At 39.7% G+C, this 27,509-nt stretch overlaps 2 protein-coding genes across 2 annotated transcripts in view; one reads left to right on the plus strand and one right to left on the minus strand.

Annotated features, from left to right (window-relative positions):
* Window positions 1-176: 176 nt before the first annotated feature.
* Window positions 177-1,571, minus strand: LOC124537159 (collagen alpha-1(VII) chain-like). Its single transcript, XM_047113875.1, has 3 exons — window positions 1,321-1,571; window positions 781-901; window positions 177-368 (listed from the first exon to the last, which is right to left on the minus strand). Exons 1-3 carry the CDS (start codon window positions 1,568-1,570, stop codon window positions 194-196), a joined length of 546 nt encoding a protein of 181 aa, XP_046969831.1. The 5' UTR covers window position 1,571; the 3' UTR covers window positions 177-193.
* A 1,497-nt stretch (window positions 1,572-3,068) lies between these two features.
* LOC124537586 (phospholipid-transporting ATPase ABCA1-like) overlaps window positions 3,069-27,509 on the plus strand; it is a 35,540-nt gene continuing 11,099 nt past the window's right edge. The window contains exons 1-23 of the mRNA XM_047114460.1: window positions 3,069-3,665; window positions 4,275-4,401; window positions 4,868-4,965; window positions 6,808-6,919; window positions 7,211-7,296; window positions 8,465-8,623; window positions 9,777-10,005; window positions 11,056-11,223; window positions 12,615-12,793; window positions 13,476-13,625; window positions 14,483-14,600; window positions 15,415-15,569; window positions 15,823-16,050; window positions 16,211-16,349; window positions 19,478-19,727; window positions 20,226-20,284; window positions 21,665-21,777; window positions 22,017-22,251; window positions 22,819-22,901; window positions 23,507-23,717; window positions 24,720-24,941; window positions 26,265-26,387; window positions 27,157-27,324. Coding sequence (XP_046970416.1) covers window positions 3,486-3,665; window positions 4,275-4,401; window positions 4,868-4,965; window positions 6,808-6,919; window positions 7,211-7,296; window positions 8,465-8,623; window positions 9,777-10,005; window positions 11,056-11,223; window positions 12,615-12,793; window positions 13,476-13,625; window positions 14,483-14,600; window positions 15,415-15,569; window positions 15,823-16,050; window positions 16,211-16,349; window positions 19,478-19,727; window positions 20,226-20,284; window positions 21,665-21,777; window positions 22,017-22,251; window positions 22,819-22,901; window positions 23,507-23,717; window positions 24,720-24,941; window positions 26,265-26,387; window positions 27,157-27,324 — 3,592 coding nt within the window. The 5' untranslated portion in view covers window positions 3,069-3,485. The remainder of the gene's footprint in view (window positions 3,666-4,274; window positions 4,402-4,867; window positions 4,966-6,807; window positions 6,920-7,210; window positions 7,297-8,464; window positions 8,624-9,776; window positions 10,006-11,055; window positions 11,224-12,614; window positions 12,794-13,475; window positions 13,626-14,482; window positions 14,601-15,414; window positions 15,570-15,822; window positions 16,051-16,210; window positions 16,350-19,477; window positions 19,728-20,225; window positions 20,285-21,664; window positions 21,778-22,016; window positions 22,252-22,818; window positions 22,902-23,506; window positions 23,718-24,719; window positions 24,942-26,264; window positions 26,388-27,156; window positions 27,325-27,509) is intronic.

Raw genomic sequence — 27,509 nt, forward strand, 5'->3', positions numbered from 1 at the left:
AGTCCTGTCACACAAGCTTGGGTTTATTATTTATTTATCGTGAATTTCATTTTGTATTTAATTACTATTCATGTGAAGTAACAATTTTTTTTAATTATTAGGTTAGTTTATTTTTTAAAGTCGTAAATTTATTATGTCCTTTAAACACTTGTGTGTTGCCATCCAAATAAATTATAAAATTGAAATTGTGATATTAGTCATATATCATTTCTTCAAAATTAATCTTCGCTTGACTTTCACAGCCGGTAGAAGAATTATCAATACACGACTTCTTGCAGGTTTCTTTATCTCTAAAATTGTTATCATTCCCGCCACAGCCGCTGTATTCAAACATTTGACAATCGTTTGTAGTAGGATTGTAACCCCATCTATTAAAAAATAAAAAAAAAATCTATTTAAAAATAGAATTGAATGTTGTTCTAATCCGAACAAGCACATAATTTTCACGTGCTTATGGTATCATATTCATCTAGGACTCAGCGGTGAAGAACACCATAGTGGGAAAATCTAAATTTGGAAAATCATACATGAAATATTATTTATTTTGCGGCAATTTTTCAGTTTTTTTTTTTATATTTCGGAACTACCCACCCAAATTTATTCCAACGTAGTAAATGTTAGCCTATAGACAATGGAGCCCTTATATTCTACTTTTAATATTAAACCTTGAAATATAAAAAATATAAAAAAGTTTTAATAGTTCAAAATGATAACAGAGATTTCCTTAATAACATGAAATATAAAAACTTACTATTGATTCAAAGCTGGAACGTGTGTTACCTTTTTAAATTTTTATCACATTCACCCCTATCCGGTTGTAAGAAACAGAACTGTGGCTTGCCATAAGCTAATGGCAAAATCGCCCAAGGGGGTAGAGGTAAGCCTCCATTTTTTTCTAGATCTAGAAATATATAGAGTAATTGTTATACATTTGATAATTACTGCCTCATATTTATAGTCACTATTGCTTATAGATATAAAGTAGTAGACCCCGAGATCGTCGGTTCAAACCCAAGGTCGAAGGGTTTTAGGAGTTGACAGTCTGGAAACAAATTACATGTAGATTTGCGTCTCGCGATGACTTAAAAACAATATAAAACTCATAAAAACTGATCTGCGCTTGCACGAACTTCGACCCGCATTCTTCGATTATGAGTCACGTATTCTAGCCACGTAGTCAACGTATCGTATAGCTGTAACTATATGGAGAAGCAATTAAGTATTTTTAAAGGGATCTTGCATCCTTACATCCTCACGCAATCTTCACGACAAGCACTTAATCAGTTAAATCATCGTATTTCGTTACAGAACCATACATACTGCCCCAATATTGAGGCCAGCCCGATTCTGACTCTTGTCCCATCACTGAGCTATCATTTGTAAAGTTTTTCGAACTCCATAAATTAACCCAATTTTTCCAACTACTATCGTCCTCTGGTGGATCCCACCCACCCCAGGTACTGCTGTTACCAAAAAAATTTTTAGTTTTGGTATTATTAATGGCCTCAATTTCCGTGTGCGATCTACATGCTAAAGTATGTTTGAAGCATAAAAATAATACTAATAACATACTAACAACGAATGCACAAATTAAAAATACTTATTTCTGATTGATATTTTTCAATTAATAGTCGAGGAGAAAGTCTAATTGACCTTTATCTAGATAGCTTAATTAAAAACAAATCAGAAATTAAAGGATTAACGCATGGTTGTTGTGACTATTTGGATTGAGATGTAATCAATTTTTCAGTTCATTTAAGTGCACAAGAATCAGCTATATATTTATTTGTACAAAATAATTTATGACCTAGGCTTAAGACTCCACCTGATAATTTGAGCCTCTTATATATCGAGGTCTCTTGTATGATATCGCATTTCGGGTCAAAGAGCAATTTCACTCGTAATATTTACGATTTTCGTCACGCTTATTTGTGTGACGTGACTAACACTAGCTGAGAGTATATCGGTGTATGGTGATGTAAAAATATATATACAACATAACAAAACATGACTGGGGCAAATAATTACTGATAGTTGATAAATTATTCGTTAAAAATACATATATTCAAAAATTTCTACATTTCAAAACATCACAAAAACATTAGCTATAAGTTATTTTGTCACTTCATAATCGAGCATCCTTCTTTAGAATATATGAATAAAAAAAAACTATATAATATTACTAGACTAAATGCACAATAGTAAGGTTGGAACTCCATGATACTGAACGATATCGTTAATCAAATAAATATTTATATATTTATGACTTTTGCATCCGTCTTTGATTACTGAAAAAATATTATTTTAATTTAAATTTCTATATTTATAAAAACATTGAAACGTATCGCGCAAAGTGGCATACCGAGCCAAGCTCTTACAGAGAGAATACATAATATAGCTCATCGTCGCGTGCTAAACACATGCAGATAAAAATTTTCATATTTCAGGCGATTTGCTATTAACTCAGCTACGCTACTAAGAGTCTGTGATTTGTGACCTTTATTCATAAAGTTATTACAGTAAACTATAGTACGACACAACTTAGATCAGCAATATTCGTAAAACATCCGAATTAATTACGCTATCCCAAATTATTAATATTTATTTTTTATGTGAATATGACCTTTACAAAGACGTAATAACTTTTAATATCATATGAATTAATATATTCGTTACTTTGACAAGTCGATTTACATGCAATTGCTTTCTCGGGTTGAACTGTCGAATAGCGTCGAATGGCACGATAGGGAGCTATTTCTATTGGTTGTATAAATCGGCAGTAATCGGTTTTATTGAATTTGCTAATGCTACATCTAAGTTGTGTCGTACAAGCCTCATATCCACTTTAATTTTACTTCCGTAATTTATGATTGATTAATTGAGCTCTCGAGCAATGTTGTCGCGTCAAATTGCTGATAAATGTTGTATATATTAGGCTTTCTCCTCTTTTATTTTTATGGTTGGAGTAGAGTGAAGAGTATAGAGCAATGTTATTCTATTGTCTATGCTCGTTGGTAGAATGCAGTGTATTAGACAGCTGTCAAATTATGTTTTAACGTCAACTCAAATTCCTAATGAAGTTTAGTGTTCCATAACTACGGTTAAGTTATGTCAGATAAAACGAAGTTATTGTATTCTCTTTGATGTCAATTGTCAGTTTTCTGTTTTTGTTTCAAAGTATTGATTAAATTTCTTCATTCTCATTATATAAAATGAAGTGCATGAAATAGTTCCAACAGTGGGTTAAATAGAGTTAAATACCAAATTCTATATCAGTGTAACATTAAAAAGTGTTACTCAGAACGATTATTTTAAATAAATTACTTGTCTGAATTTGTAACATGACTCTTAATAAGAGTATCTGATAAGTTCTTAGAAGTAAACAAAAGCCATGCAAATACTTTTAGTTACGTATAACTTATGGCAGTGTTAATGTATTGTGTGTTCTGTATTTACAAAAGTAATTGATATTATTAAAATTAAAAATGATGGGGACGTTGAAAGTTCTTATGTGGAAGCACCTGGTAGTCCGTGCTAGAAGATTCATTCATACTCCAATCGAAATATTATCGCCAACGATATTATTTATAACACTATTCTCTGTTAAAAATAACTTATTGGATATTAGTGCCCCTCCTCAACACGATTTCAATGTTTATCAAACTGTAAGTATACATAAATTAGTTCTGACACATTGATACAAAGTATAATGACTTCTATTTAATGTACATTTGGCAAAAACTCAAAATCAATATCATCTGGATGTGTGCCAAGTAATAGTATAATTCTTGTAATATCTGAAAATTACTTAAACAATATGATAACATATTCATTTAATTTAAATCGCATGCAATCAAGCACATAAAATTAAGGATTAATTAGCTTCTAATTAACTTGATAGTAGGGCTATATGCGAGCCTATCTTAGTACTTCTAGTAACCATCTAATCATATCTTCTGCCTCCAAATGACAATACCTACCAGTGTACCTAAAGGCATAGGGGCCATAACATTTAACTACTAGGTTTTTTTGATGAGGCATATTGATAATGTAATCGATTTTTATTATTTATTACAGTGCATTGGTTTAAATAAAATTACAATATTAAATTAAGAAATAAGGCATACTTGAAAATCTGATCTTAAGTTTTGTTTAACTAATAACAGACCAATATCTATTAACGGCTTAACAAATCTGCCTCACTTAATCAAATACAAAAATAATCATATGAAATAGTCAATGGAAAATATTAACAAAAAGTTTATACTTCATAGCAACCCGTGGAATTAGACTCCGTGTCCGGTCCTGATTCCATTTTCTACACACCACAAACTGATCTTACAAGCCTACTGATGGATAAAGTTGGAGATAGCCTTATGTATCAAGAGAAATATACAAATGGTAATAAGATTTTATATTACATAACAAAAGTAACAAATGATTTTACACTAGTACTAATTATACAACAGATGAAATACTAAGATTCACCATCAAAAGAAATAAATTTAAGCTATTTTTTCATTTTAAAAAATCGATGATTGAATGGAAACTGCTTCATCTTTCAGGAATAGAGTATTATGAAATATGCATATTGATATCTTATCATAGAACAATGTTCAAAAATATATTATTTAAGAGTCCATTAAATATAGTTTTTGCAAAATTCACTGATGAAACAATAGAATAGTGTAAAGTATATTTTATATATTAGTGTTCATAGCATGTTTAATTAATCTTGTAAAATGATTGCTTAACAATGCTCATTTGAATAAAGTATAAATATGTTTTCCTGATCGTAAAACATTCTAAATTATTGAAATATGATGTATTAGTTTATGAAAATAAAAATCTTGTAATCTAATTACAGCCATGAAGAAACCCAAAATTACGCCAGCTCCAAATCCAGAGGAACTATTGAAATTCTCTAAAGAAATAGATGAGACTGTAGCACTTGTTATATTTCAGGTAAGACTGCATTGTCATATTATACTTATTCTATTAATCATATGTAAAATAACATAAATTAACTATATGTGTATTTATAGTCAACGAGATAATAAAAATATGCCATAATGCTCAGAAAAAGCAACTTTATTACTCAATAAATACAATTCTTTCATAATGATAAGAAAGCACATTTATGATAAAAATCAGAAATCAATATGCACAACACAATACTATTATGCTTTAATTTTGTATAATAATAAATTGTATATATGAATAATATTAGATAGCTTAGTGTTTTTATTGTTAAAGTTTTCTTTATACTAAACAAATCTGGAATTAAAGAAATTTCTTATAGAAATAACTTATGTTTTGTAACACATTTTTGTATATGTTGAATACATGAATAAAAAAAAAGATTTCAATAATATATTATTTTAGAAAACGCTTTGCCCGCGACCATGTACGCGTTTGAATTTAACAAAAAAAAATTATTGTAGCCTAAATTACTCCCTATTATACCAGTTATCTGCCAGTGAAAATCCCGTCAAAATCGGTCCAGCCGTTTCAAAGTTTAGCCGGAACAAACAGACAGTCAGACAGACCGACAAAAATTGTAAAAAAAAATATTTTGGTATATGTACCGTGTATATACATATTCATTGAGTATAAAAGGGCTATTTTAATATTACAAACAGACACTCCAATTTTATATGTATAATGGTGATTTGTATTTAAACAGTAGAGCTATTTCAATACAATGAGCTTCCCATCACTTAACTGACGACGACCTTCAGTTATTTGTTAAACAATGCAACATTCAATAACACTTTCGAATATGCCTGGCTATTGTAATAACATTGTTACCAATACTCCAATCTCGTATTTTATTTTGACTTATCTGAAACATTAAACTGTGTATTACTCATTTTTTGTTATGCTTCGTTCCAATATGCAATGTTTGTATTACTTGTATTTCGTATACTTTGTAAGCAGCCATCAATGTTGATCGAATTCTTATCGAAATATTTTCAATTATGCTACAATGCAACAATGCTTACAATATGAATATTAAAAAAAATATTGCTTTTTAATCCACAAAAAAATTTCACTATCAAATTTATTTGTGCGGTTTTCTGTAACCTTTGCTTTGTTATTTGACTTATCAATTTAAAAAAATATCATAAAATAATGACAAATTATGAAAACAAATCAACATTTTCAGTATACATAATAATATAGTGACTGAGAATTTGTGACGGTTTCACATTCACACATTAAAATTAGAAATCATTGAATAAAAATTGAATTTTCTAAATTTTTTTTTGCTATTGATTGGCGGATTTTTGGAAGGATTGATGATGAAGCCGAGATGGCCCAGTGGTTTAAACGCGTGCATCTTAATCGATGATTACGGGCTTAAACCCAGCCAAGCACCACTGAATTTTCATGTGCTCATGTGATTATTATATAGACACAAATGTCTATAATTCATCTCGTGTTCAACGCTAAAGGTCAATTCTGCCACATGTGTATTCATCAACCCGCATTGGAGCAGCGTGGTTGAATATGCTCCAAACCTTTTCCCCAAATGGGAGAGGAAACCTTAGTGTAATGGAAAAGTTTAGCCAGTAGTGGGAAACTTTTAGGATGTTAATGTAAAATCGATTTGATTTAATTTGTTTGCCTGACTGGAAGCGCCAGCTGTTTTAGCGATAACACCGCCCGTTGCATTCATGCAACTTTAAATGTTAATCCTTAGGTTTAATGTAAATGTAAGATGTAAATAATTAGATGAATCAGATATTTTTGTAGAATTGGTGAAAGTATGTTACTGTGTATTGATACGGCTAATATTTGCAGAATATATCCGGCACGTGGCCAGAGAAATTGAAGTACACGATACGCATGAAGAACTCTTTCAAAACGCACACGTTTCGTTCCTCTTTCGCTCTGGGTCAACATGAATATTATGGTTTGTCAACATATTTATATAACATATAATTGTGTACCAAATTTATTAAACACTTTACCAATTTAAGTATAAAAAAAAAAAGTAAAAATGAGCTGAGATGGCCCAGTGGTTAGAACGCGTGTATCATAACCGATGAATGCGGGTTCAAATCCAGGCAAGCACCACTATATATATATGCTTAATTTGTGTTTATTGTTCATCTTGTGCTCGGCGGTGAAGGAAAACATCTTGAGGAAACATGCATGCATCTAATTTAAGTATAATTAACAGTTATATAAATTTGAATTTTAGGTACTGTCTACGAACCATTTATGAAACTTCAATGGGCTATCGACTCTAACTACTTGCAACTTCTAACCGGCAATGAAATAACTCAGGTATGTATGAGTTTCATTACATGGTATAAAACAAAGTTACTTACTGCTGTCTGTCCCTGTGTATGCTTAGATCTTTAAAATTACGCAGATTTTGATGCGGTTTTATTTTAGTAGATAGAGTGATTCATTTAGTAAGGTTTTTTTTATATAATACACGTAAAATATACAAGATACAAGAAAAAATCTTTACAATATTTAGTGTCTGCATTGCACTCGTGCGAAGCCGGTGCAAGTCGCTAGTGAAAAAAAAAACACTTATATAGATATTGTATTTTTGTATAATTTTATTCTAAAACAATTCTCCCACTATTATAACTACAGATTACAATAATCAATTATTAAATTAAATAGTGGAAGCCTATTTTTATTAAATAAATATTTTTCACGTTGCGCATTATTTATAGTACACAACATTTATTTCGACGATACATTCACTAAATGACATAGATTAGTAGGTCGTAGGTCCAAGTGGTGCAGTTCACCAGGGCCCCGGAGTTCAAGGGGCCCTCTAAACTAAACCTTAAGCTTCTGAAGCGAGAAAATTACGACTCTGTGTACAAGATTTCTTATTTGGTATCTCTAATTTTAAAGGGTAATTATTAGTTAAAGAAAGATCGGAAAGAGGGGGTGAGGCCTGATTCTTTGCAGCGGGGCCCTTCCTCAACTAGCTACACCACTGATTAGATAGCAAAGTCCGCACATACATAAATATAAGGCTAGAGCCGACCGTTAGATGTCAATCATATCCGGCTAAATTCTATCATCTCCAAACCCAAGTTTGGGTGGGAATCTGACACGGCCAAAGTGCATAGCATGTTAAGAACACCGGCAGATTTTTAAATCAACGGAACTATACTTAACTTCAGTTGGAGAGGGTAATAATATACAAGAAAACTAGAAAGAATCGAATCTTGTCTTAGATTTTCGCGATTATTACACATTGAAATAAAACTAGTTTTAACGGATTTAAATCGTAGTTGTAAATAATATTTCTTTTGTACTTGTGACCACGAACGCTGTAAAGTGCTCGAAACGTCGGGATGATAAAAATAATTAATATACGCGATTTAAATCTGTTAAAACTAGTTTTATTTCAAGAATCAAATCTAATAAATTTCAATCTAAAATTGGAGTAATGATAAAGTGTTTTTTTTTTTTATAATTGAAGCGTGTTACCCTTCGAGAGTTTCCGTACGTGTCGTCAAAGGAGAACAACATGGCGAAGATGATCAGCGACATCCTGATGACGCTGTGCTGGATCTCTCTGATGCTGGTCTTCGTATTCCTCGTGGCGCGGCTACTAGAAGAAAAGATGACTGGCATACAGGTATACGTCCAATGATGTTCTAGTAAACAGATATGTCATTAACGCGCAAAAAGTGAAGACTAGAAAACGTCCTAATTGGGACGTTTGCCTTTAGTTGTTTTCATCATCATTATGCCAGTAATACGTTATAATACATCATAGTTATGTAGTGATACGTTTAGCGTAATTAAAACATCTAGTATTGTATACGGCGAATCGTTCTATTATTTTGCTAACCGTACCGTGCCGGCTTTATAGTGTAATGTATACATTGGAAGGGTTTTTGTATTAATAAATACAAATATTGTGTCATATAATATTAAATAGACACTCTTATTTAAACTTTAGTTGCCTTACGTGGTTTTACCCACTTTGTATCAAATCAAAACATACGTGCCGGCTTCATACAGTACAGCACAGTACAGTTTGCAATATTGGTTGACGTCTGTGTTTACATCTTTGCTCTTAACGTATAGAGGAGGATAGGTTATAGGGTAGGCCTAATACATACTTCAATAGTCTATTTGACAATGCGAATAAAATATTTAAAAAAAAAATAACACCGACTTCAAAGTGATCACTAAAAAAAGCAATAAAATAATTTGATTTAAACACGTATTATTGAAAAACGATTGAGCTCAGATCGTTTTAAAAGAAATATTTACAAGTGCTATGTAAATAAAATTGATTGAATATATTAGTTTAACTCAGGTTTTTTGGTCGATCGTTTTAAGGTCAGGATTGCTTAATGACTACATTGTACACAATTTTTTCTAGAACTCTTGACTCTAAAGATTTTATATAACATTCCTCTAGAGCTCACATAACAGGAATTACTCCAAACACGCGCAATTACCTATTCAAACTCTTCAGATTTATAACATAAAAAATAGACCCAATAATTTTTATTTCATTTCAACATTCCTCTTGAAGTGAGCTCACATAACAGTAATTACTCTAAACAATAAGATACAATCAGCACGAAGCGCAGGAATTATTCTAAACAATCCGGTACAATCAGCAAAAAGCGCAATTACCCATTCGAACTCTTCAGATATATAACATAAAAAATAGACACATTAATTTTTATTTATTTATCGTCTCATTTGAAGAATTTATGATCGTGTGAAACGCCCTTATTTACACATATTTAATTACGATGGTGTGTTTTCAGGAGCTAATCAAAATGGTAGGCGTGTCAGATACCACGCTGGGCCTGAGCCACGTGTTGAATGTGATCCCGGCGGGGCTGATGTTCAGTGCGGTGCCGGCCGCGCTCGTGACCGCCGGCGAGCGCCCGCTGCTGGCCGCCACCAACCCGCTGCTGGTATTCTTGGCGCTGGCGTTTCACTTCTTCACCATTGTAGGCATGGCATTCTCTGTCAGCTACATAATTAATAGCAGTAAGTCGATGCTACATATGTACCTCCTAATTATATTAATTCTAAGTTGTCAAGTCGTAACGGGCAAGATAAATAATGACAACTAATTCAATTTTTTTTTTTATGTTATAGGTTGGTAAGTGGTCACCTACACCCATAGACAATGACGCTGTAAGAAATATTAACTATTCCTTACATCGTCAATGTGCCACCAACCTTGGGAACTAAGATGTTATGTCCCTTGTGCCTGTAATTACACTGGCTCACTCACCCTTCAAACCGGAACATAACAATACTGAGTACTGTTATTTGGCGGTAGAATAACTGATGAGTGGGTGGTACCTACCCAGACGGGCTTGCACAAAGCCCTACCACCAAGTAGTCTAGCATCCCTCGCAGATTCCACACTATGAGTTTTCTGTGATCTCAAATCGAATACTGTGTCCCTAAATTCAAGCATATCGGCCACAACTACTCAAATTTAACAAATGTGGCAAGTGGCCTGAAGTGGTTAGCCCTGCTTATTGATATTGAATGAATAAGAAATATTAAACTTTCCTCATATTGCTAAAGCGCTGTCAAGCTTAGGAAATGAGATGTTATTTCCCTTGTGCGATTAACTGGCTTACTCGACTTAGTACTGGACTTCAACAGTATAATATCTTATAAGTGATTAAACTATGAACGCTTTATGCAGAGTCGAGATGGCCCAGTGGTTAGAACGCGTGCATCTTAACCGATGATTGCGGGTTCAAACCCAGGCAAGCACCGCTGTTTCATGTGCTTAATTTGTCTTTATAATTCATCTTGTGCTCTGCGGTGAAGGAAAACATCGTGAGGAAACCTGCATGTGACAAATATCATAGAAATTCTGCCACATGTGTATTCCACCAACTCGCATTGGAACAGCGTGGTGGAATATGTTCCAAACCTTCTCCTCAAAGGGAGATGAGGCCTTTAGCCCAGCAATGGGAATTTACAGGCTGTTGTTGTTTTTGTTGTTGTTGCTTTATGCATTAAATGTAATTTCAAGTAAAATCTTTTCATATACAATAATGTTCTCTTTGCCAGCTCAATACACGGAATCTCTGGCTGTGTTGAGTTATGTGCTGCTGTATATGCCCTGCACCATGCTGGAGGGCAGAGACGTGCCGACCGGGTTGCTGCCGCTTGTCGGTCTGCTGCCTCACATGCCCCTGGAATGGTTCTGGGATGAAGTGGCCGCTCTGCAGCAGTTCGGTAACTATCACTATGATACACTATGTCAATAGGACCGAGGTTATTAAAATCTAATACATCTTAAGAGACCCTGTATAGTAAACAAATATGAGACAACATCACATATAGTACGACACAACATAGATGTCCCATCGGCAAAATTCGTAAAACCGATCACATCCGAATTGAGTACGCTATACCAAATTATCAATATTAATTTCTCATGCGAATATGATCCTTGCACAAACGTAATAAATTGTAATATCATATGACCTAATATATTCGTCAATTTGACGCGTGGATTTACATGCACTTGTTTTCTCTGACGCGTGAATCTATAGCGACGAATAGCGTCGAATGGCGCGATAGGGAGCTATTTCTATTGGTTGTGTAAATCGGCAGTAATCGGTTTTAATTTCATTCCATTGCATTTTCCGATGCTACATCTAATTTTTGTCCTACTATACATTACTCTGAACCCAATGAAAGTAGCTGAAGCACTTGTGTTATGGAAATCAGAAGTAACGACGGTACCACAAACACCCAGACCCAAGACAACATAGAAAACTAATAGTAATCTAGGTCGACTCAGCCGGGAATCGAACCCGGGATCTCAGAGTGGCGTACCCATGAAAACCGGTGTACACACCACTCGACCACGGAGGTCGTCATAATGTATAATAATCCGTATAATTTACTTACATAAGAATTATTAACAAATATGAATGTCTTGAATAGTTACTGAATATATCTTGACCGTGTGGAATGGTGGCAAGAATACAAACAGCATTTTCAGTAACAATTTCAATATATATATATATTTTTAAATCATGCTTCGCATAGGTGCAATACTGATACTAAATATAAAACAGAATTTGTTTATTTACGACATCCGATTAGAAACTTCTTTTCTTTACTATATTGTCCACGTATCATACACAAAAACCTTCCTCTCGAATCACTATCTATTAAAAAACCGCATCAAAATCCGTTGCATAGTTTTAAGTGTCTAAGCATTCATAGGGACAAACAGCGGTTAGCTTTTGTGTTTTAGACTATGTAATAATCTATAAATAAAATTGGATTGTATGTTTGTAAAATTAAAACAGCCCTTTTTTACTCAATGCATATGTATATATACACGGTACATATATCAAAATAACATTTTTTACAATTTTTACCGGTCTGTTTGTTCCGGCTAAACTCTGGAACGGCTGGACCGATTTTGACGGGATTTTCACTGGCAGATAACTGATATAATAGGGAGTAACTTAGGCTACAATAATATTTCTATTGTTAAATTCAAACGCGTACAAGGTCGCAGGCAGAGCTAGTATAGAATATAAAATTTGATATATGATAGTATATCAAAGTATGTAAAGAATAAATGAGTTTTAAATGTATTCCATCAGGTGTTGGTCTGACGTTCGGCAATATGGCGAAAAGTCACGGCGCTAAGAGCGGCTCCGTGCTCGCCTGCTACCTGTGCATGGTGGTACAGGCTTGCCTTTTCTTCGGTCTCGCGTGGTACCTGTCAAAAGTGAAGCCAGGTCCGTATGGACAGGCTCAACCTTGGGATTTCATGTGTCAAGTACGTCAATTACTAATTTAATTTACACAACAATAGCCTGTAAATATCGCACTGCTGGGCTAAGGATTATCTCCCTTCGAGGAGAAGGTTTGGAACATATTCCACCACGCTGTTCCAGAGTTGGTTTGCTGGAATACACACGTTGCAGAAGTTCTATTAGAAATTTCAATGAAATTAGACACATGTAAGTCCTCACGATGTTTTACTTCACCGTCAAGCTCGAGATAAATTATAAGCACAAATTAAGCACATGAATATTCAGTGGTGCTTGCCTGGGTTTGTTCTAACCACTGGGCCATCTCGGCTTCATTTACACAGTACAATATAAAACATATGGTATATATCATCATTTAGTTTCATATTATTATTATTATATCAACAAACTAACCCACAATGATGGAATGTGATGAAAATCTTCTCGTCAATTACAGAGGAGATATTTTTGTAGCAGAGTCATATTTAATGCTGTTATGATTAATTATTACTACTATTATACAGTTATTAATCTTAATAACAATGAAATATATGGAGAGAAAAGATTCTCCATCTTTGAAAGTTTTTCACAAGATTTTTAACAAAAACTGAATTCTAAAGAATATTTCAATTCACACAAAAATGTAATCGAAAATCTTTCCAACAATTAACACTCAATAAGATCATTGAAACTCGTAAAACTTTCCAGAAGCAATTTTGGAGCAAGAAGAAAGTGTTGCCTGAAGAAGAAGAAGAAGAAGAGTTGGAAGAGTTTGACGAAGTGGACAGCGACCCGCAGTACTTCGAGCCTCCGCCCGAAGATATGGAAGTTGGAATCAAGATCGTCAATGTGTCCAAGGTAAGGATATATCTTGAAATATACACTCTATTCCGACCATAACAGGAGAAAACCAAGTAAACAATACTTGACGGCAAATTGACGCGATATTATTGGTCGAGAGCTGGATTATCCTTTTTTTTTTTTAAAGGAGGAGGAGAAGGAATAGTATGGCGGATTAGCATATGGGCCACCTAATGGTAAGTGGTCACCATCACCCATAGACAATGTCGCTGTAAGAAATATTAACTATTCCGTACATCGTCAATGTGCCACCAACCTTGGGAACTCAGATGTTATGTCCCTTGTGCCTGTAGTTACACTGGCTCACTCACCCTTCAAATCGGAACACAACAATACTGAGTACTGTTATTTGGCGGTAGAATGGATGAGTGGGTGGTACCTACCCAGACTGGCTTGCACTAAGCCCTACCACCAAGTGCATTCTACGATATTTACTATGGATTTTCGAAAAAAAAAATACTAATTATTAACTCTTAGTAGTGCACAATATAGCTGAGTTATTAGCGAATCGCATGAATGACGTAAAACTAAAGTTGGTGTATCTTATTTCCTACTTTATTAGAATAGGCAATATATAGTGTTAAACATTATAACATAAGAAATGACAGCATTAAGCTGGATAGACCTCAAAAAAACCAATCCCAGGTGTGACAAACATCCAGACTGGTTTTACATTTTTTAGATTAGTTTTATTTTTAACAACATGCTGTATCACGCTGTATTCATGTTATTAATTACTATTTATTTGTCACCAGCACGAAAAATTGGTACTAGAAATACTACTAAGAGAAAATTCATGCCAATGATTCAAAATTAAGTTTTGACCCTCACAATTAAATGTATTTTTTCTTCAGATTTTTGGAAAAAATCGCGCCCTTTCTAACGTCACGCTGGATGTGTACAGAGGCGAGATTACAGTACTCCTTGGACACAACGGCGCTGGCAAGACCACCCTAATGTCTATTATAACTGGTACTATATTTATTTTGCAAAGACTTAGTAATAACATATATAACAAACTCAATATTATAATTCAACAACAACAACAATAACAGCCTGTAAAATCCCACTGCTGGGCTAAAGGCCTCGTCTCCCTTTGAGGAGAAGGTTTGGAACATATTCCACCACGCTGTTCCAATGCGGGTTGGTGGAATACACGTGCAGGTTTCCTCACGATGTTTTCCTTCACTGCTGAGCACGAGATGAATTATAAAGACAAATTAAGCACATGAATCAGCGGTGCTTGCCTGGGCTTGAACCCGCAATCATCGGTTAAGATGCACGCGTTCTAACCACTGGGACATCTCAGCTCTTATAATTCGTTATTTAACATTAATCAATAGAGCAAAGATTTGTAATTTGTTCACTCATACTAACCAGATTGCACAATAAAGTTGTTCGACTTTTCAAAAACCTCATATTGCACAAAAATTATCTTGCCATGTATAGTACGACACAAATTAGATTTAGCATCGGCAAAATTCGTAAAACCGATTACTGGCGATTTTCGACGCTATTCGTCGCTATAGATTCTCGCCTTAGTTCAACCCGAGAAAGCAAATTGATCTGTCAAATTGACAAATTTATTAGGCCATATGATATTACAAGTTATTACGTTTGTGTAAAGATCATATTCACATAAGAAATAAATATTGATAATTTGGGATGGCGTACTTAATTCGGGTGTGATCGGTTTTTCGAATTTTGCCGATGCTAAATCTAAGTTGTGTCGTTCTATACCTTGCTAGATGCTTTAAACACACTATAGATTACTATGTTTTTTTAGGAATGATGAAAGCTACAGAAGGTGAAGTATATGTGGAAGGTCTAGACACTTACAAGCAAAGGAGTGAAATGCAAAGGCTCCTCGGTCTGTGTCCTCAACACAACTTGTTCTTCCCTGACCTAACTGTTATGGAACATATTATGTTCTTTACATTGGTAAGCAGAAACAATTTGAATATCACCTTGTACAACTCCCACGTAGGTTGTTGGTTCAAGTGTTATGTCGTGGTGTTACGTACTTTGTTTTATATCCGGCTCAAAAGACCATTTTAATATTTACGTTATTATTAGTTAATTAATTTGATTATTATATAAAATAATACTCAGTTTTTTCAACTAGTTCATAATATTCTGTTCATTTCAATTTGCTTTAAGTCTTGCAAATCAATTAATATTCTCATTTCTTCAGTTAAAAGGTACAAACTATGCCGAAGCTAAAAAGTCATCGGAAGTTCTTCTTGAACAATTAGGAATTGCCAGTAAGGCTTCTTACAAGAGCAGCCAGCTGTCCGGCGGTATGAAGCGCAGATTACAACTTGCCTGCGCTCTGGCCGGCGACGCCAAGGTTTTAGTGCTGGACGAACCCACCTCAGGCCTCGATGTCGAAACCAGGAGAGAACTGTGGGACCTTTTACTCGTGAGTATTTTCTGTTGGAAATAGACCCGCTAATCACGTAATTATTTTGTACTTTCTGACGTCTACGTCGGTTTGCCTCTCAACTCTTTCTAATAATCTTACCTCTTCTTAAAGTCATAGTAATTTTTATAAAGTCTATTTAGAACTCTCTGTTGTACAGTCCCTTCGAGGTACCCGCACGGTACTGCTGAGCACACACTTCATGGAGGAAGCGGAGGCGCTCGGCGACCGCGTGGCCGCGCTACACGCCGGCCGCCTGCGCTGCCACGCGACCACCATGCACCTGAAGCGCGCGCTGGGTGAGTGTACTGTAGGAGCTCGCCGGCCGCCTGCGCTGCCACGCGACCACCATGCACCTGAAGCGCGCGCTGGGTGAGTGTACTGTAGGAGCTCGCCGGCCGCCTGCGCTGCCACGCGACCACCATGCACCTGAAGCGCGCGCTGGGTGAGTGTACTGTAGGAGCTCGCCGGCCGCCTGCGCTGCCACGCGACCACCATGCACCTGAAGCGCGCGCTGGGTGAGTGTACTGTAGGAGCTCGCCGGCCGCCTGCGCTGCCACGCGACCACCATGCACCTGAAGCGCGCGCTGGGTGAGTGTACTGTAGGAGCTCGCCGGCCGCCTGCGCTGCCACGCGACCACCATGCACCTGAAGCGCGCGCTGGGTGAGTGTACTGTAGGAGCTCGCCGGCCGCCTGCGCTGCCACGCGACCACCATGCACCTGAAGCGCGCGCTGGGTGAGTGTACTGTAGGAGCTCGCCGGCCGCCTGCGCTGCCACGCGACCACCATGCACCTGAAGCGCGCGCTGGGTGAGTGTACTGTAGGAGCTCGCCGGCCGCCTGCGCTGCCACGCGACCACCATGCACCTGAAGCGCGCGCTGGGTGAGTGTACTGTAGGAGCTCGCCGGCCGCCTGCGCTGCCACGCGACCACCATGCACCTGAAGCGCGCGCTGGGTGAGTGTACTGTAGGAGCTCGCCGGCCGCCTGCGCTGCCACGCGACCACCATGCACCTGAAGCGCGCGCTGGGTGAGTGTACTGTAGGAGCTCGCCGGCCGCCTGCGCTGCCACGCGACCACCATGCACCTGAAGCGCGCGCTGGGTGAGTGTACTGTAGGAGCTCGCCGGCCGCCTGCGCTGCCACGCGACCACCATGCACCTGAAGCGCGCGCTGGGTGAGTGTACTGTAGGAGCTCGCCGGCCGCCTGCGCTGCCACGCGACCACCATGCACCTGAAGCGCGCGCTGGGTGAGTGTACTGTAGGAGCTCGCCGGCCGCCTGCGCTGCCACGCGACCACCATGCACCTGAAGCGCGCGCTGGGTGAGTGTACTGTAGGAGCTCGCCGGCCGCCTGCGCTGCCACGCGACCACCATGCACCTGAAGCGCGCGCTGGGTGAGTGTACTGTAGGAGCTCGCCGGCCGCCTGCGCTGCCACGCGACCACCATGCACCTGAAGCGCGCGCTGGGTGAGTGTACTGTAGGAGCTCGCCGGCCGCCTGCGCTGCCACGCGACCACCATGCACCTGAAGCGCGCGCTGGGTGAGTGTACTGTAGGAGCTCGCCGGCCGCCTGCGCTGCCACGCGACCACCATGCACCTGAAGCGCGCGCTGGGTGAGTGTACTGTAGGAGCTCGCCGGCCGCCTGCGCTGCCACGCGACCACCATGCACCTGAAGCGCGCGCTGGGTGAGTGTACTGTAGGAGCTCGCCGGCCGCCTGCGCTGCCACGCGACCACCATGCACCTGAAGCGCGCGCTGGGTGAGTGTACTGTAGGAGCTCGCCGGCCGCCTGCGCTGCCACGCGACCACCATGCACCTGAAGCGCGCGCTGGGTGAGTGTACTGTAGGAGCTCGCCGGCCGCCTGCGCTGCCACGCGACCACCATGCACCTGAAGCGCGCGCTGGGTGAGTGTACTGTAGGAGCTCGCCGGCCGCCTGCGCTGCCACGCGACCACCATGCACCTGAAGCGCGCGCTGGGTGAGTGTACTGTAGGAGCTCGCCGGCCGCCTGCGCTGCCACGCGACCACCATGCACCTGAAGCGCGCGCTGGGTGAGTGTACTGTAGGAGCTCGCCGGCCGCCTGCGCTGCCACGCGACCACCATGCACCTGAAGCGCGCGCTGGGTGAGTGTACTGTAGGAGCTCGCCGGCCGCCTGCGCTGCCACGCGACCACCATGCACCTGAAGCGCGCGCTGGGTGAGTGTACTGTAGGAGCTCGCCGGCCGCCTGCGCTGCCACGCGACCACCATGCACCTGAAGCGCGCGCTGGGTGAGTGTACTGTAGGAGCTCGCCGGCCGCCTGCGCTGCCACGCGACCACCATGCACCTGAAGCGCGCGCTGGGTGAGTGTACTGTAGGAGCTCGCCGGCCGCCTGCGCTGCCACGCGACCACCATGCACCTGAAGCGCGCGCTGGGTGAGTGTACTGTAGGAGCTCGCCGGCCGCCTGCGCTGCCACGCGACCACCATGCACCTGAAGCGCGCGCTGGGTGAGTGTACTGTAGGAGCTCGCCGGCCGCCTGCGCTGCCACGCGACCACCATGCACCTGAAGCGCGCGCTGGGTGAGTGTACTGTAGGAGCTCGCCGGCCGCCTGCGCTGCCACGCGACCACCATGCACCTGAAGCGCGCGCTGGGTGAGTGTACTGTAGGAGCTCGCCGGCCGCCTGCGCTGCCACGCGACCACCATGCACCTGAAGCGCGCGCTGGGTGAGTGTACTGTAGGAGCTCGCCGGCCGCCTGCGCTGCCACGCGACCACCATGCACCTGAAGCGCGCGCTGGGTGAGTGTACTGTAGGAGCTCGCCGGCCGCCTGCGCTGCCACGCGACCACCATGCACCTGAAGCGCGCGCTGGGTGAGTGTACTGTAGGAGCTCGCCGGCCGCCTGCGCTGCCACGCGACCACCATGCACCTGAAGCGCGCGCTGGGTGAGTGTACTGTAGGAGCTCGCCGGCCGCCTGCGCTGCCACGCGACCACCATGCACCTGAAGCGCGCGCTGGGTGAGTGTACTGTAGGAGCTCGCCGGCCGCCTGCGCTGCCACGCGACCACCATGCACCTGAAGCGCGCGCTGGGTGAGTGTACTGTAGGAGCTCGCCGGCCGCCTGCGCTGCCACGCGACCACCATGCACCTGAAGCGCGCGCTGGGTGAGTGTACTGTAGGAGCTCGCCGGCCGCCTGCGCTGCCACGCGACCACCATGCACCTGAAGCGCGCGCTGGGTGAGTGTACTGTAGGAGCTCGCCGGCCGCCTGCGCTGCCACGCGACCACCATGCACCTGAAGCGCGCGCTGGGTGAGTGTACTGTAGGAGCTCGCCGGCCGCCTGCGCTGCCACGCGACCACCATGCACCTGAAGCGCGCGCCTCCTAACAAAATCTACCAATTATTGATTCCGTTACGGTGTTCACTAAAATCGCTGTTCTCGTAGGCACCGGATATCGCCTCACGTTCACTACGATCGGGCTGCCGAACGAGCCAGCCATCACGGCCACTATCATGTCAAAGATACCGGAAGCCACGGTGAAGGAGACCTCGCTCAACTCGATCTCGTACAACCTCCCCTCTAAGTGCAGCCACAAATTCCCTAAACTCTTCACCTTGTTGGAATCGAAAAGATCTTCACTCGGCATTGATTCTATCGGAGTCGGAATTTCAACGCTCGAGGAAGTATTTTTGAAGTGAGTAACTCTTTTTCGCATTGATATTCTATACAAATGAGTCGAGATGGCCCAGTGGTTAGAACGCGTGCATCTTAACCGATGATTACGGGTTCAAACCCAGGCAAGCACCGCTGATTTATGTGCTTAATTTGTCTTTATAATTCATCTCGTATTCATCTCGGCGGTAAAGGAAAACATCGTGACAAATTTCATAGATATTCTGCCACATGTGTACTCCACCAACCCGCATTGGAACAGCGTGGTGGAATATGTTCCAAAACCTTCTCCTTTAGCCCAGCAGTGGGAATTTACATGCTGTTGTTGTTATTCTGTACAAAATGTACGATTCGTTTTGAATAGACTATAGACAAAATTATGTACTCGTTATTTAAAGCTATCGCAAATATTTGATTTTGATAGTAGTTAAGATAACCCATAATTGGGAAGACAATTAGAAAAAAGCCTATGTATGTAGTCATAGAGCATAGCATTTATAATCTAAAATTTGTTTTACAGGTTATGCAGTGACGTCACAACTTCATTTTCAGACGATACTGTCGACGGACGAAACGAAGGTAATATTTATCGAAACAAAGCCTTGCTATCATAATTTGCTAGTGCTTGACAACTGACAGTCAGGTGCTCACTGGGTGCTGGGATGCCAGTTATTACGTTATCTCCATACCAAGCTTTCTTTGCCTTAAAAGACGAATGTTATTAATTATTAATATAAAAAAACGATTTTATAAAGTTATCATGGTTTTATTTATGGCATAGGTTGGCGGACGAGCATATGGGCCACCTGATGGTAAGTGGTCACCATCACCCATAGACAATGACGCTGTAAGAAATATTAATTATGCCTTACATCGTCAATGTGCCTGTGCTTGTGCCTGTATTTATACTGGCTCACTCACCCTTCAAACCGGAACACAACAATACTGAGTACTGTTATTTTGCGGTAGAATTTTTAACTGATGAGTGGGTGGTACCTACCCAGACGGGCTTGCACAAAGCCCTACCACCAAGTAAATCATGATTATTTATTTATCACAATGTAAGACACAAATTAGATGTAGCATCGGAAAATGCAATGGAATGAAAATAAAACCGATTAGTGCCGATTTACACAACCAATAGAAATAGCTCCCTATCGCGCCATTCGACGCTATTCGTCGCTATAGATTCACGCGTCAGAGAAAGCAAGTGCTTGTAAATCGACGCCTCAAATTGACGAATATATTAGGTCATATGATATTACAAGTTATTACGTTTGTGCAAAGATCATATTCGCGTGAGAAATAAATATTGATAATTTGGGATGCCGTACTCAATTCGTATGTGATCGGTTTTACGAATTTTGCCGATGCGACATCTAAGTTATGTCGTACTGTACATTGAATTCAGCTCTTCGTTAATGGACAAACAAACCACTTCAACTCCGCGTAATATAACAATAGTTACCTGGTAATATCTTTTGATTTTATTAGATAACAATTTTTTTTGGGATCTCTTGAAATCATCTAATATTGCATTATTTTTTTGTGTAATAATATACAAAATATTATGCCAGCAAAAAATATTAAAACAGCGAGCAACACTGATTTTTTTTCTAACTAAATAAATATAAGCTTATGTCTGCCCTAACATGCATATATCTATTTCATCATAATATAAAAGTTCCATATCAATCGTACTATATATTATTTATTGAATGTTACATTTACATGGAATTCAAAGTATATTCTAGAAAATTGAGGTTTCTGTTTCACAACTTAACCCTAATTTTTCATTGTATCAATCGTCCAGAGACATGGATACAGATAACATAAAATGTAGATTGTAAAAATTTTATTTCTTGTAAGTGCTGTCCTCTGACAGATCAACTGAATCTTATTTTAATATGTATGATTGAATATTATGTGTAAATTTTGAGAAACGGTATTGGTTTTCAGAGCCGACGTTTAATGTTATGTCTGGAGCGCGTCTTTACTTCCACCAACTGGCCGCCCTGTTGAAGAGACAAGTGATGTATCTTTGGTATAAGAAGTTATCCTTCTTTATTGTAGTAAGTATATACCAATACCCATTCTAGTTATTTAGTGGTCGTATTCACACACACGACCACATTCTAAATGATGACGATGATGATGATGATGACATGTCTAATAATTTTTTAATGTTATATCAAAAGATTATCTTGTTGTAAACAAGAATATGTAAATAAGACGAGACAAAGAAATAAATGTTTTTTATAGTTTTTCTGTTCTTTTACGCCGTCAATAATTTGACGATTTTATGTTCCAGCAAGTATTGATACCTATCGCCTTGATCTTCTGTGTCACGATCTTTACCAACAATGACTTCTCGAAAGACAAAGGCTCTCCCGAAGACCCGAGCATATCCTTGGATTTAAATATCTACAATGACATGGCCGACAAAAGAGTCCTATACAACGTGAACGCGACCGGGGTGAACTTGCAGGCTATTGAGAAAAAGAATTCGAAGGTCGACTTCGAAAGGGCGTCGGATGTCGCTTCGGGTACGTAAACGTAGCAGCAAGACTTCAAATGTCAAAATAGACCGGGACGAGAAAATGGATCCAAATAAAGAAGGCCTTCCACGTTTTAATGTCATTCTAATAGATCTGATGGTAAATGGTCACCACCGCTGCACATACACAACGGCACATACACAATGGCGCTGTAAGAAAATTAACCATTCCTTACATCGCTAATGCGCCACCTTGGAAACTAAGATGTTATGTCCATAGTATCTGTAGACACAGACACACTCGCCCTTCAAACTGGAACACAAATATACTAAATACTGTTTGTTGCTCGGCGGTAGAATATCTGATAAGTAGGTGGTACCTACCCCTACCACCAAGTTCTTACTAGAAAATATAATACTATGCTTTTTTATCATATGAAGTGGGGATGGGGTGTTATGCGACTCTCCAGTCTCAAGGTCAGGACGCCTACAACGCCTCAGCACAACTTGAACCATTAATAAAAACAGCAGTTTCCTACGCACCGTTGCTAACATGTCTCGCCCCCTCTGGCACAAATATTATGAAGTTAAATAATGATTATATTTTATTTTTCAGCTGTTCTCCGTATAGGTCAAAAAGATATAATGGAGTACAATAACTACTTAGTTGGAATTGAACTAAACGACACAGATGCCGAGGTAATATTAATACGTATTTGTTACTAACGACTCGCGACTTGCCTCGCCTTGCCTTTCAGACTTTGCACGAGAAAACATCGAATAACAACAAACTACAACAACAACAGCCTGTAAATTCCCACTGCTGGGCTAAAGGCCTCCTCTCCCTTTGAGGAGAAGGTTTGGAACATATTCCACCACGCTGTTCCAATGCGGGTTGGTGGAATACACATGTGGCAGAATTTCGATGAAATTTGTCACATGCAGGTTTCCTCACGATGTTTTCCTTCACCGCTGAGCACGAGATGAATTATAAAGACAAATTAAGCACATGAATCAGCGGTGCTTGCCTGGGTTTAAACCCGCAATCATCGGTTAAGATGCACGCGCTCTAACCACTGGGCCATCTCGACTCGACAATTATCGAATATTCTTTTTGAATTAACGGTTTCAATTCTATCCTGATTGTATAATAAGATTAAAAGCGATTTAGTCTCATACCGATTTTGAACGACTGTGCAAATACGTAATGCCACTCATCTCTCTGGCTTCAAGATACCAAGGTGCGGGGTTTAAACCCCGGACGACGGACGGTTTCATTTGTCATATTTAATCTCACCCTGCAGGTTCTGTTCACGACGGTGGTGCGTCACGCCGCGCCCGTGGCGCTGAACCTCCTGACCAACACGCTGGCCACGCAGCTGCTGCCGTACGCGGACGGCCAGACGGTCACCACTCTCAACCACCCCGTGTCGTCCGCACCCACCCCCACGCCCCGCGAGGACGAAACCAAGTATCGGTTCTCGACCATGCTGTGGGCCTTCTGCATCGTGCTCGGTGAGCGCACTACACTCAAGGAACTGACCAGCTCATCAAAACAACAGCAGCCTGTAAATTTCCCACTGCTGGGCTAAGACCTCCTTTCTTTATAGAGGGCTTGGGATATATTCCACCGCGCTGCTCCCGTGCAGGTTGATGGAATACACATGTGGCAGAATTTCCATGGAATTAGACATATGCAGGTTTCGTCGCGATGATTTCCTTCACCGCCGAGCTCGAGATTTATTTATTTATTTATTTGAACACCAACAAGCAGAACACTAACATTTACAAGGAATAAAATATTCTAATAATATTTCTTAGTGACTACTTTTTTACAGGTGTTACATAATACCAACAAAAAATAATAGTTAACAACGATACAATTAAAAAGTTTAAAATTGAATTAATTATAAATAAAAAAGTTATAAACAAAAAATGTAAGTTGATTTAAATTATATGTTTTACAATAATAATGAATAGAGGAAAATTATCAAAATTACCAAGTAAAAATTAAAATGTCTGAGAATTATAAAAATATTAAGTTTACAATGAGAAGATGAAATAAGTAAATAAGTTACAATCAAACAAATAAATTACAGATCAATAAATTATTCAATAAAAACAATTAAAAATTAATTATAAATGAATGATAAATTGATGAATTATAAACACAACTCAGTGCTGCTCATCTGGGTTTGAACCCGCAATCGTCAAAATCAAAAATCAAAATCAAAGTATACTTTATTCAAGTGGGCTTTTACAAGCACTTTTGAATCGTCATTTAACAATTAAGTGAAGCTACCACCGGTTCGGAAAGTAGATTCTACCGAGAGGAACCGGCAAGAAACTCAGTAGTTACTCTTTTACAACATTTAAAAAAATACAGTCATGTTAGTTAATTTTTAAGTTAATACAATTATTAAATTAATATATCCTGCCTGGAAGTCAACAGGTATTACACAACAACGGCTAAGAACGCGTTCTAAGCACTTACGCCCCCCCCCCCCCCCCCCGCAGTGGTGCAGGCGACGGTTATCAACGCGGCATCGCTGGTGTGCAGCGAGCGCGCGTCGGGCACGCGGCGCGTGCTGGCGCTGAGCGGCGCGGCGCCGGCGCGCATGTGGGGCGCCACGCTGCTGGCGCACGCGCTGCTGTACACGGTGGCGCTGCTGCTGCCGACGCTGCTGGCCGCCGCCGCGCTCGACCGCGACCGCACCATCGACCGCGCCGACTTCCTCGGTGAGTAAAAAAAAAGTAAAGTAAAGTAACAGCCTGTAAATTCCCACTGCTGGGCTAAAGGCCTCCTCTCCCTTCTTAAGGGGAAGGTTTGGAACATATTCCACCACGCTGTTCCAATGCGGGTTGGTGGAATACACATATGGCAGAATTTGTATGAAATTTGTCACATGCAGGTTTCCTCACGATGTTTTCCTTCACCGCTGAGCACGAGATGAATTATAAAGACAAATTAAGCACATGAATCAGCGGTGCTTGCCTGGGTTTGAACCCGCAATCATCGGTTAAGATGCACGCGTTCTAACCACTGGGCCATCTCTGCTCCTCGGTGAGTGCGGGCCGCCAATCAACAAATACCGTCTCCTATTTTGGAAGTCACTTAATATTATAGTCTGTTCGCGTTAAGAATGCAGTGAGTTGTCATTGTTTACCGGCCTGACTCCGCCCCCTTTGACCAATCAAATCTTTTCAAATTACAAAGTCAAGTTCACATTTAATTAATTATTAACTGATATTTTTATTTTTATAATTTAAATTTTTTTTATTTATATTTAATTTATTCAAGCTGTACACGTAATAATTAATGTAACCTATAGCTACTAGATGACGTTATGTCAAAATATGTAAATTTCTACATCGCGATGGCAAGATTCGCAAACGATTGTATATAGTGTTAAGAATTTTGTTGATTAAACACCCCGATTTGATTTTTTATTTTAATGTGTATTTTTTAAATTCATTATACTTAGTCTTTAAAACAAATATAATTTGTTGGAATTTTAACACAAATATGGATACACCTTCACCCTGCTGTTAAAAAAGATTTGATTGGTCAGGGGGCGGAGTAAAATGACAACTCACTGCACGCGAACAAACTATAGTACTATTTATTATACTAATATTGTGCGCCTCCAAACCGCTTCCAATTTTTTTTTTTTCAGTCCTATGCCCAAAGGTTGTCTGGTTACTACCGTAGCGATAAGACCGCCTTTGTACATCTACTCAAAATGTTACCGATTTACCTTGTTTTTTATTATTGGTGTACAATAAAGAGTATTTATTATTATTATTATTAATATTGGATGACTACAAGAGACGTGGATAATTAAATATCATGTCATGTAAACCGTATTCGACCTCAAAAATTGACTGCTGACGCTACTGTAACGATAAATTTATCCCAAATTTCTTAAATAGTAATTAAACTTCAATATTCAAAGATTTAAGAAGACTTATGCATTCGAGTAAACAAATAAAAAATATAAGAACAAAGTGCACTGCGCACCTGCAATAGTTCGAAATGCGAATAGCAATGTTTGCGTTCAGGTGCTATGGCCGTGATTTTGTTCCTGGGGATTATATCGCTCCTGACCGTGATCTACATCGTCAGCTTTTACTTCGAGGAGCACGGCGCCAACATCGTACACGTCGCTATGGTGTTCATGTTTGGTAAGTACTGATTTTAAATAGGCTATTTGACTGGTTTTTAAAATCCATTTTATATTATTTAGTAGAGGTTAAGGGACCCAGTAAAAGTTGATTTTGTTATTTCTAGTACATATTTGCCGAAAAATATCATATAAAAATTCGATATTTAAATAACGCGCTAAAACGATACTTGGACAATATGGCGCTGCAATAGGGTCGGTGAATTTGCTGTATTTTAATCTGTGGTACATATAATAGAAAAGCAAGGTTTACAAGAAAGTGACTTCATCATTAGTCCGACCAATCACGAGCGTTTTATGTTACGCGACAAACGTTTGAAAAAAATTATTTTTGAATAAATTAAGTATTATTTTCAAGTTTCGTTAGTAAATAACCATTTTTAAACTCATAATATACACTGATTACAATAATTCACGATTTATTTTTCGCATTGTGAAATAGCCTATCATGTGGATTGATATTCTACAAAAATAATGTTATATAAATGTGTTGCTCTAACAATAATTCAAAAAAATACCATTTCTTATTTCTTAAAATAAATGAGTTGCTCATTATTGTCTGGTCTATTTATAAACTTAGTTTTTGAGTCACCAATATATTTTTTACAAATGTTACGGTATATATTTTTTATAAATATTATCCAATAACATTTATAAAGACCTCTCATCCCCATGCTACGCAGCTGACTGCGATCGGTGAATACACACGCGACACGAGTCCATGCAAAACGTGCAGGTTTCCTCACGAGTTTCGTATTGAATGCCCTCAGGTTTCTTCACGCCGTCCGTGAAGACCGTATCGGACACGTTCGGGCACGACAAGACGTTCTCGGACTACGTGCTGCTGGTACTGAGCTACGCGCTGCCGCCGCACACGTTCTCGGCGTGCGCGCTGCGCGCCGCGCACGTGGCCGCGCACAACCCCGTGCTCGCCGCAGGTACGCGCCGCGGACGCGTGACGTCACGGGTTTTTTTTTTTAATTTTTTTTTTATGGTATAGATTGGCGGACGAGCATATGGGCCACCTGATGGTAAATGTCGCCCATAGACATTGACGCTGTAAGAATTATTAACTATTCCTTACATCGTCAATGTGCCACCAACCTTGGGAACTAAGATGCTA

The sequence above is a fragment of the Vanessa cardui genome, chromosome 18, assembly GCF_905220365.1.
Source record: "Vanessa cardui chromosome 18, ilVanCard2.1, whole genome shotgun sequence".
NCBI classification, from domain to species: Eukaryota; Metazoa; Arthropoda; class Insecta; order Lepidoptera; family Nymphalidae; genus Vanessa; species Vanessa cardui.